The sequence below is a fragment of the Temnothorax americanus genome, unplaced genomic scaffold (genome assembly GCF_048541705.1).
Source record: "Temnothorax americanus isolate GAGA-0224 unplaced genomic scaffold, ASM4854170v1 Scaffold6, whole genome shotgun sequence".
Lineage (NCBI taxonomy): Eukaryota > Metazoa > Arthropoda > Insecta > Hymenoptera > Formicidae > Temnothorax > Temnothorax americanus.
In genome coordinates, this window is record NW_027509751.1 from 1,600,975 (window position 1) to 1,612,379 (window position 11,405).

General features: G+C 36.1%; 2 protein-coding genes across 3 annotated transcripts in view; both read right to left on the reverse strand.

Moving 5' to 3' along the window:
- Mesr3 (misexpression suppressor of ras 3) overlaps positions 1-2,028 on the reverse strand; it is a 44,972-nt gene extending 42,944 nt beyond the window's left edge. Inside the window, exon 1 of the mRNA XM_077419915.1 lies at positions 1,585-2,028. The gene's annotated coding sequence lies outside the window, so the exon portion shown is untranslated. The remainder of the gene's footprint in view (positions 1-1,584) is intronic.
- Positions 2,029-8,434: 6,406 nt separating this feature from the next.
- Positions 8,435-11,233, reverse strand: LOC143904949 (uncharacterized). 2 transcript variants are annotated; one of them, XM_077419970.1, is made up of 5 exons: positions 11,090-11,233; positions 10,558-10,686; positions 10,112-10,225; positions 9,015-9,115; positions 8,435-8,656 (listed from the first exon to the last, which is right to left on the reverse strand). In XM_077419970.1, exons 1-5 carry the CDS (start codon positions 11,157-11,159, stop codon positions 8,582-8,584), a joined length of 489 nt encoding a protein of 162 aa, XP_077276096.1. In that variant the 5' UTR covers positions 11,160-11,233; the 3' UTR covers positions 8,435-8,581. The 2 variants fall into 2 exon arrangements, with proteins under 2 accessions (XP_077276096.1, XP_077276095.1); XM_077419969.1 differs by having other exon boundaries at positions 8,993-9,115.
- Between the last annotated feature and the right edge of the window lie 172 nt (positions 11,234-11,405).

The following is an 11,405-nucleotide window of genomic DNA, read 5'->3' on the forward strand; positions in this document are numbered from 1 at the left end:
GGCGGTCGTTAGTTCCCCGTTAACGCACGCTTCGTTATCCTCGTTAGCGCAAAGTAACGCGCGTGCGAATGCAGATTTCGCGTCTCTAACGAGCTCGACGGATCGAATACTTTCGATTCCGCGATGCTCCGGTCTTTTCGTTCACGAGTGGGTGAAACTAATTTGGAAGAGAGCACAGCGCAGCCAGATGCTCGCAAGCAGTAAAATCACCGCGTGATAAGACATCGATGAGCGCGCTCGTGAATTCGGAGAAAAAAAATTAAGCCAAAAGATTCGAATGTTATATATGACGTCACACAGCTGGAACGTCTTTGTGCGAATTACTGTTGCATCTATTCCACGAACGGAGAGATCATCGGTCGATGTCATCGGATTTCCTTCCCTACCGCCAACGGATGTTCTACGTAATCCGTACACAGATACATGCAGTTTTTCCATTTTAAGATCTAAGACACTCGGAATTTAACGACCGAGTGTCTCGCGGAAACGATTGCGCGCTCTCATTTTCGAAACTCGTTTCTTCCGTTCGCGGCGACACGCAACGTGTCATTTCCTTCGTGCTTTCAACCTGGCTCGACGCAGACAATTAACAGATAACGTTAGTGATTAAACGAACTAGTGGATTTGCACGTAAAATTTGATTTATTCTTCGAATGTTTTATGTAATGAAATATGTACAAAATTTTGACGCGCGTCATTAAATTATTTCCCATTATTAGAGAGGTAGATCAATGATTATTAATAAGTATTAATTATCAATATGCTCATTACACTTTTGCTGTGTAATGCGTAATGTGGCTTTCCGTACGTGATATTGCATTGTTTATACTTTATAGTATATATTTATTAATATACGAATTTTGAACGACGATTTGAAGCATTCGTTAATTGCCACTATAAATTATAATATTTATTATATTCGACCACATGTGTTTATATTCTGTTGCATGTCATAATCGAACCGTTCTAATTAGTCTAATTATTACATGCAATAATTCCTCGATAAATTTATTTTAAATCACTTCATATCGCATATTAATGAACCATGTTAATGAGATAACGTCAAAATAATGGCAAATCAAAAATAATATCTCTATCGGAAACGTAAATATCTGATTGAAACTGCAGCTTTTAATAAATAAATCAAGACATTGCTCTAAAAATATAATCACTCAATATGTTAACAATGTATGTGTGCTTAATAATTAGCTTATAACGTTTTCTAATAGCTTTTTCGCTGAATCCAAAATCTCATAACAATTGCCATTTCCATCGCTCCACATTTTCGTGTTACAGTAGCAATAGCAGCACAGTTTTAAAATATGTAACAGCGCACGTATTGCACGATGCAATATGAAAATCTTTTATTTTCCCATTTTATTTTCGAAAATTGTTATTTGTTTATAAGAACGCTATATTTATGTTGTCGGGAAGATTCAATCGCAAATAGAATTGGTACCAGGGCGTATCGGAACTAAAGCATATTATATGTTTAACATAAAGAACGCTGTCAGTTTCCGCTTGCTACAATCAAAGCGTGATGGAAAATGAAAACAGTGTTATTATTTAACACGTAATACTCACGGTTGGAAGCGACTAATCGGGATGCTGGTCAAATTCTTCCTCTGGAATTCAGCGTTTCTTTCTCAGCGACGTGGGAAGACTCCTCAAACTCGATAGTGACTCATGATAACTCGCACTCTTATGAGGACAGAGGGAAAGAGAAAAAGGGAGAGGGAGATCCAAATGCACCGCTACGCACGCACCCCCTCGGTCCACCCTCCGCGATTCGCACGCACCGCGAGCACCGTGACACGCGCACCTCTTAGATCTCGCTCAGTGGGTCGTATCTCGGAGCTGAGAAGCTCGCGCGTGAGGCAGAGGATAAACACTCCGGCACAGGCGGGTGGATTCCCCTCCTTCTCTCCGGCGAGATGGAGAACGGCGACGAGAACCGTCGGTCGCGAAGGGTGGCGGTCGACTGAGGCGCCTCGTCCTCGTCGTGCGTCGAGCATTCGCTCGGTGCACCTCCCGCGCTCGTGGCTGCCTGCGGCCGATCGCCGCCGTCCGCGGTCCGCGGACACACGCGTGCCTGCGTAGCCCCCGCGTGACCCCCGCGTGCGTGTACGCGTATGTACGGCGAGGGAGTACCGAGCCAGTACTCGGAGAGAACGGCGGACGCTCTTGCACAATTGTGTTATATCGCCGTAGCGCCCAACATTCGCGAATCTCTCAGCATTTCGGAGAAATGCACCTCTTGCATTTCGGAGCGCCGAGTGTCGAGAAACTTTCTCTCGGTTCCTTTGTACGATTCCCGCGGTTCACTCGCGATTAAACGCATGTCACTGCAATTGCAACTCTCCGTTCCCTCCGGCGACAAGTCGAATTTAGAACGGATTCGCTTGCGCGGATGCAACTACTTTGTCTGAGCGAGCTTTGTTACTCCAAAGGGAATTTGCCTTCCATTGTTCGTCTGTCATGCGTGACGTAATGCGATAGAGAAATATTTTTAGACTACTTTGGCTTTCTTACGGTCGTTCTGTAAGTCGGATTTATATATCTTGTGTGGTCGACAATATTCTGCATTTTGAAATTGGGGTCAATGTGTCCGCGCCATGACTGCATAAAATCCAAAGCGCAGGCGAAATACACGTTGCAATTTATAGAAAGCATGACGTATCGCGAGGTACTCGTTTTACAAATCAGTTATTTTTATCGCTGATTTTTATATATTTTTCCGCGTAAGCGAATAAGAGTGTCTTCTAAAGAACTTTATACAAAGAAACATTTTCAGCACGATTTGGCTGCTTAGAGTTCCGTCGCACGCGAGCTCTGAAAACATCTTTTGTCTTCCTTCTCTTATAACCTACAGTGAAACTCACGGTAAAATATCATGAATAGAGCTAATGAAAGCCGTTTCCGCGGCGATTCTTGTTATTAAATGAAATAGTTATTATAACAAAAAGAGAGAACGGAAGACATTCTGTAAAGCGACAGAAAAATATACTATTGCTTTTCAGCCTCAACATGATCCGGAAATCACCTGCTTTTTATGAACAAATTCTTGTAGCCTATAGTCAGACAAATAGAAGTTGTTTTCACACAATTTTTTTTTTAATTTCAATCGTAATTAAACTAGAGAATAGATAAGATTTTTAATTAATTTTATTTTATATTCGAATATCGAATTTTTGATATTATATTATATAACATATATTAATATAAAATTAATATAAAATTTAGACACGTTTTCAATACACAATTTATCTTGTAATTTAGAATTAGAGGTTTTGCAGAGATTTCGAATTTCTGTCTCCGCAATATGGGTTTTTTCTTTTAAACTGTTGCTGGTTTTTGCCAATTATTGGCAAAAACATATTCTCGACTGCAAGACGTCACTTTCGGTGATACGTGTCGTTATCTTTTCAAAAGCGGGACTATCCATCATGAAATTTAACAATTCGTCGTTACTGCTATTTATTGGAAAGCGTTTGTACGTAGATTGGACGGTTCGTAATTTTTATACAATTTCGCGTGTGAGGCATGTGCGTTATATGCTTATAATTGTGAGTAGGAGAAAAACACGACGGACAGAAAAATTGAAATAAATAAAATTCGATTGCATTGTACATGGGATTCACACTTTGATTAGTAAAATGCAAGTGGACTGCACGTAATGTAGGTGGCAAATCCTCCGTCCTTTCTAAAAGCTTTCGTTTTCGATCGTAAATCCATCCGAAAATTTACGAGACCGTGCACATCCGTCGAATTGCATCCGTTTGATTCTCCCCTCGCCGATAAATCACAGTTATCCGTGTATGTTGCGGATTCGATGCGCTGTTAAGCGGTCCCGTATTTTAGGCATTAAGCGATTCAAGATTTGTGAAATACGTAGCGAAGGGATTTGCAGGGATTCAGCTTCAGCCTCACGATGGAAAACGAGACAAATTGTAATTACAAATGTACAGTTACGTACGCTATCATCTTGTATTTTATTAAACTGCCGCGAATTGAAATACATGTTATACCGATGAGATTTTATAACGTTAAATTTTTATTTTATTTTATTATAATTTTTAACTCATAGAGAGTCTTCATTATTGATTTTGTATATACGGCGCATAATATCAGAAATTCAAGTATGCGACAAAAATAATGTTTTTAGTTAGGTCATATACACAAATACAAATGTTAAACAATATTTTTTAATTAACCAATCGATTATTGGTCGCGATATCACTTGTCAATTATGACATATAAAAGTATAATCGCGAGGGTCATTTGTCAACGTCACGGCGATCATAAAACGCGAGTGCTGTTTGCACGTCGCGGCGTCGCGAATGGCGAATAATTCACGAATATCCGTGCTTCCGTTCCCTCAACTCTTTCGTCGCGGCCGTAAGTTTTTGTATTTCTGACTGGTGCGCGAGCCGGATGCTCGGCAACAATAACGCCTTTAATTATGGCAAGCAATTAAAATCGTTTCCGCGCGCGGACCCGTGTTTGCACGCCGTCCAGCGCCGAATGTCGCGCGTTGAACAATGAAAAAGGCCTAATTGTATACTGATGGATGCAAGATTTATTCTCATAGACGAAAGAAAGATATTCTATATATCTCTAGGAACAAAAGTCGCATCTTTTGAATTTACTTTAATTTGCAAAAAAACATAGTGATTTTGAGTATGCTGAAATTTTATGAATTATTATTTAAATTCTCTTCTCATATACTGCCACGTTAACTGTTCTCTTATGCATGGAAAAATGTACGCAACGGATGCGAAATGACAGAATTTGCAAGTATAATGAATAAAATTTTCTAATTGGAGGTAGAAAGGGCGCGAGGAAGAAATTGTGGCGAAAAGGTAATAAAAGCTTGGCAAGAAAGATATAAATGCGACCAACGTGCAACACGGCAGCAAAGATACACGAAGAAAATGTAATATCTCTTCAGAATTCGTTTTGCTCAGAGGTGTTAGATTTCCAATGTCAGCATATCTGAATCTTCGTGACATCAAAGCTTTGTAGTCAACGCAGCAGAGTAACATGTTATCCTAACATATTTATATAAACGCAAAAAAATACAATTTAGATTAATACACGTAGCATTGTTAATAATTTGAAGAAAGAATTTTCGTGTGTCAGAAGCTTACGAAACAATATGTAAAACATATAGAATGAAGTGTCGATTGTCACGAAGCATATTTTTAAAAAATCATGAATTTTTACAAAGAAAAGAATTTAACCTTTTCTTATCATAAAATATCTGTATTCGGGAGATACAAGTAAGAAACCTATAACATAATTTCTTAATCGATCCTGCGGCCACTTTGCGAGCAGTAGAGATGATCGCTCGTTGTTTCTGTACCACGGATGCGTGCGGAGGAAAATTCGCTTTTTCGCGAGACGCGGACGCTTCCCTTTGACGTACATACGCGCGTCGTAATTTCTGATACTTTGCGGTTAATCTGGCGTAGCCGTAATATACGCGCGGCGCCGCGGACGCATAACTGGGAGATGAGATACATTCTACCGTACACGTCGGGGATGGCCGTAATAACGCCGTAAACGTCGTGAGAGCATCGCGCGGCAACTCAATATGTTTCCATCAAGTCCATCGTCCGCGCCTCTCTTCGTCGTTCTCGTACTTTTGAAACTATCGTGGTGCGCTTGCAATCAAGAGCTTAGATCTGTTCGAGTCTTTTATCGGTTTTCGCAAACTGGCCAACAAGGTTGCGTCGCCGTTGGATGTACAATATACTTCGATGTAACCAGTCGAACGATTCGTCGCGGACAAAAGTTACATTCGCCTACCGATAAGTGATGGTTTGCAGCCGCGTTAGTTAATTGCGTTTAGGGTTTGCGTACAGTTTGAGCAATTCGGTAGGTAAATCCTCCGGGGTTTTGCTGATTGGAGTCAAGCCATTGCGTGAGCATTATAGCGGCAGCGTTTCTCGACTGATACACGAAGGAAATCAATCGAGCGACATGCATCTAAATTGACCTGCAACCTTGTCATAATTAATATCGCAGAATTCTATGGATTAAGGATACGCAAAATGAGAGTTTCAATTACAAGAAGCCACGATCTCTCGCTGTTCGATTTTTATCGACATTTTTTACGTGGATTATTTTTCTATATGTATCGGCATAATTTTCGGATAACGCTAAAAATAATGAGATAATACGATAATAAACGTTAGAAGGGAACGTTATCTTGAGAGCTCCAGAAACGAGATATCGCTAATCAGAAATGACTTTGTTTCGCCGTAATAATCCCGCTGAGAAGACTGATCCACACTGTCATTTGGGTTTAGCGAACCCACGGATCCGAGCGGAATATATTGCTCACGTACACGTTATATACATCCACATACGTATATGCTTCTGTGAGCGATAGTGTAATAAACATTTGAGGAAAAGCAATATACAACCTAATATTAGAATAACGGAGAAGTATAAAAATAAAAATAAGAACAAGACCCATATGCGTGCTTGATGAAGTATATAAGACAGCGAGAGCTAAAGCCGCTTTTTTTGCATCCCTTAATTGGAAAAAAAATTGACGTAATAAAAGTCGACCCGCGTTCATTTCAACGCCGCGGTGACGGCGCTTTTATGAAGATTAAAGATATCAGGGGTGAGAGCGACATAAAAAACTTTCTCGTGACGTTTTCTTTCATCGATGAGAGACTAAAGAAAATAAGAAAACTCGGAGAGGAGTGGGTGAGTGATCGAGGAAGTAAACGAGGAAATCTGCCTCTCAACGGGCACTGCGAGCACTGCTTTCTCAGCCGTAATATTGGAAGTTTACGAGGTTTGCCGTAATCGAATCTCGTTGTACGGCCACAGAAGGCCTTTGGCAATCTGCTAGACTGCTAGAGGGTCGACGCTACGCGACGTCGACGACGTGTCACGGAAATGCGAGCCTTACCTAAAATGATGCGTGATATACTGTAGTTTGACGGCGTTTTAAACAGACGAGGTTTTGCGACAAACGTTCAGCGGGTATAAATATCGTCGATTCGAGTTAAAAATTTATCTGCCATATTACACTCACAACCTTTATTACTAAAATTGGAGAACGAGAGAAAATATTTCTGCGGTTTTTAATTATGTCATGATTAAATTCACTGCTGATGTAGCAAGAAATAGCAAATAACAAGAAACCCAAAAATTTTAAAGAATTTTTTCATTATGAGTATATTATGATTATATCATGCCTGATATGACTACACAGTTAAATTAAAACTGATACCTAAGTCGCAACTTAACCGAATGTTTGTACCTGTAGTTAAGTTTCGAAGTACAAAATAATGAGCGGAACGCACGATGGTTGCATTACTCTCACCTTATGCCGGCTAATTAGTTTATGCGCGCATCAAGGAACTAATTAACCGTTTCGAATAGACTTTCGTTTACGATCAATTTCTGTTACGAAGTGCAATGACCGGCTGAAATATAATACTGGCAATATCATATTATTAAAGGTATAGCTGCGGGAAAATCGTATTAATTTATCTAAAATTGAATATATTGATAATTTTCAGCACTCACAAATCAGTGATGGTAATCTTGAATTTTACCAAATTTTTAATGCTCACTGAGGCAATTACGCTATTATAGTTATATCTCTTCAATGTGTTTAATCTTACGAACTTTTGCTTTACATATATATATATATCTCCTCTTTTTTTTCTTTCTCTTTTTTTTCTTATCTGGCATATCTCTTTTTTATACAAAGAAAATAAATAAATAAAAATAAGAAAAATATATAAAATTAATAAAATGTAAAATAAAAATAAATATTTATCTACGATATATACCAGGGGAAAAAGCCATTTAAACGTAAATCTTATCTCATTCTACGAAAAATCGAAATTAACGTGCAATGTGATAGCAATCGAAATTACTGTAAAACAATGTTCTGCAAATAGATACGTGTTGAAATAAACTTATTATGATACGTCATAAATATTTTTATGAATAAAAAAGTCAGACTCGCAAGAATGAACAAATTAAAAAGCGCGGGCGACGAAATTATTGGTACACCAGAGATTTTATTCAATTAGGCTCACCGAATGTGATCGCCGAAAGTTTCGTCGAAAATTATTGTTGAAAAAAGACCTTACTCTGCTGTTTTTTCCGCGCGATATTAAAGGAAAATTGCATGCGCGCCACGCGAGAGCAACTTTATGCTAACGTATTGTGCATTATGTACGGAAGTCAAAGGATAAAAGTTATAACAATGTGTTATGTATATGAATTTATAAACAATATACACAGGAATCGCATAAAAAATGCTCATCACAATAATTGCACGGCGAAATAAACAGCGTTACACATGATGAATAAATTGAATTAATAATAAATTATTTCGTGCGTCTTACATTTTGGGAAAAGGTGTAATACGAAGACATGGCATGAACAAAACACATGGTTTTTACATATTTTTATTATAATCAGTGGCTTTCAAAATAAAATTTCAATTTTACAGTAATAGCTGTTTTACAACTTTTCGTTGGTACTGCATTAGTATATCAATCTTTACACAGGTCATTGGTGCATTCTTTACAATTTTGGATTACGTAAGGATTTGTATATTTACAGAAGTTGCGATAACCGCAGCTACGCATGATGAGTTTTTTGCCATTATATTCTGGAAAAAGAGAGAAGATTCATTATTATATTACAATAAGTTTCTTACTATACATGTATACATCATACATACATACAATGTTAAAGATTTCATTTTTTTATACAATTGCTTTAATTAAAATTATATATGCGAGTTTTTGAAAGTTACTGGAAGAAAATTAGAAAATACTCGAATATTGGAAAAAATTCAAATAAGTTTTATTATTATTATGATAGCATATATAAAAAATAGAACAAACTAAAGCCTCTACAACCTGCAACATTACCTATGTACGTTATTCTGGATATAGGATCCAATATGTTAAAAGTCATAAGATTATTTATTTTAGATACTTACCGATATTATATGATACACATACGTTATTATCCAGACTACATGACACTACTTCCGCCGAGGTTGGATTATGTTCACAGGTTGCACTGATCAACGAATTGCAATTATAACACTTCAATGCCTCATCTTAAAAAAAGACATAAATAAAGCAATAAACTAATAAAAAGATCTTTAGAAATGATCTTATTAAAATAAAATTAGAAAGCGATTGTTCACATTCAAATAAAATTAAGATAATTGTTTAGATGGGGGGGGGGACCACCTTGGATGACTTTGATATTTTAGTATGTTGTCAAGGTCACCCTCCTGAGTGACCTTCAGAAGGTTTTAGCCCGCGCTCGTTATTCGTTGAAAAGTTATTAACAAAAAATGTTTCGAAAATATAGCAGTTATTTTGAGTATTGGAAGGCATAAATGACTAATATATACATCGAAATAGTTCACGCATACACTTTCCACGCGAAACGAGGTGCCATATTGGTTCGTGGTGCGCTTGAGACAAGCTGGTTTATATATATATATATATATATATATATATATATTGTATATACATGCTTGGAACGCGTGCTATTCAAAACAAGGTCACTGCTTATTTACATTTAGACGTTGTGATTTTTGTTAAAGCAGAGCACACACACATATGTGTATGTTCTGCTTTATTATAGAAGTTATGATTTTCGTTAAAGCAGGGCACACACACACACGTGTGTTGCCCTGATTTATAGAAGTTGTGATTTTCTTTAAAGCAGGGCACACACACGTATATATTAGTTATTTATGCCTTCCAATACTCAAATAGCTGCTATATTTTCCAAACTTTTTTTGTTAATAACTTTTTAACGAATAACAAGCGCGGGCTGAAACCTTCTGAAGGTCAGCAGGAGGGTGACCTTGACAACATACTAAAATATCAAGGTCATCCAAGGTGGTCCCCGCCATCTAAACAATTACCAAAATTAACTGTAACTATACAGTGAAACAAATTTTTGATTATATAATTATTAGAAATTAGAATTATTTAATCCTTCAGTTTTTAATATTAACATTGCGTAATCTATAGCAACTGTTAATTATTATCCACAATCTCTAGATTAATTTTATATAAAAAAAATTAGTATCAACCTTTACACAGGTCATGGGTGCATTCTCTACAATTTTTGATTACGTTAAGATTTGTAGATTTACAGAAGTCGCGATAACCGCAGGTACGTATGATGAGTTTTCTGCCATTATATTCTGGAAAAAGAAGATTGACTATTATATTACAATAAGTTTCTTACTACATATATACATCATACATACATACATACAATGTTAAAAATTCTATTTTTTTATAAAATTGCTTAGAATTAAAATTATATATGCAAGTTTTTGCAAGTTACTGGAAGAAAATTAGAAAAAACTCCAATATTGAAAAAAATTCAAATAAGTTTTTTTATTATTATGGTAGCATATATAAAAAATAGAACAAACTAAAGCTTCTACAACCTGCAACATTACCCATGTACGTTCTGGATATAGGATCCAATGTGTTAAAAGTCATAAAATTAATTATTTTAGATACTTACCGATATTATATGATACACATACGTTATTATCTTGACTACATGACACTACTTCCCCCGAGGTTGGATTATGTTCACAGGTTGCAGTGATCGCCGAATTGCAATTATAACACTTCAACCAGTCCGCCTCACCTTAAAAAAGACATAAATAAAACAATAAACTAATAAAAAGATCTTTAGAAATGACTTCATTAAAATAAAATTAGAAAAACAATTGTTTACATTCAAATTACATTAACTGTAACTATACGATGAAACAAATTTTTTGATTATGTAATTATTAGAAATTAGAATTATTTAATCCTTCAGTTTTTAATAGTAATATTGAGTAATCTATAGCAACTGTTAATTATTATCCACATTTTCTAGACTAATTTTATTATATAAAAAAAATACTAAGGACCTATAAAATTTTAAATTGTATTAACATATAATATCAAAAATGTACAGTAACAAAAATTCTTATAAATTAACTTTTTAGAAAATATTTTGCTGTTATTTATAAAATTGTTAACAAATAAATTACATTACGTACCTGAATGAAAAATAGAAAGCACAACTACCAAAAATATAATGAACACAAAGAACCGATCTTGCCCTAGCATTTTTGTTGCACATTGATTTACCTATGTCCAATCGAGAACTGTCACAGTATACTCGTTGGCAAGGTTATTATATAAATTGTTCTACGATGTTTGCTACAAAAACATAGATAACTTTTTTATCACTATGATAACTTATTGATGATTGTATCAAGTTATCGGAAATATTACTAATGCTGCGATTTCTTTATACTAATGCTTTTATATACGTTAAAAATAAGAAATGTATTAACTTTAATTATTACACTT

Bases quoted from the DNA above. Each gene is read 5' to 3' on its own strand.
- LOC143904949 (XM_077419969.1), bottom strand. From the start codon at position 11,159: ATGCTAGGGCAAGATCGGTTCTTTGTGTTCATTATATTTTTGGTAGTT. The intron at 10,687-11,089 runs GTACGTAATGTA...GTCTTTTTTAAG, and splicing joins GCTTTCTATTTTTCATTCAG to GTGAGGCGGACTGGTTGAAG. The intron at 9,116-10,111 runs GTTGATACTAAT...TCTTTTTTTAAG, and splicing joins CACCCATGACCTGTGTAAAG to ATGAGGCATTGAAGTGTTAT.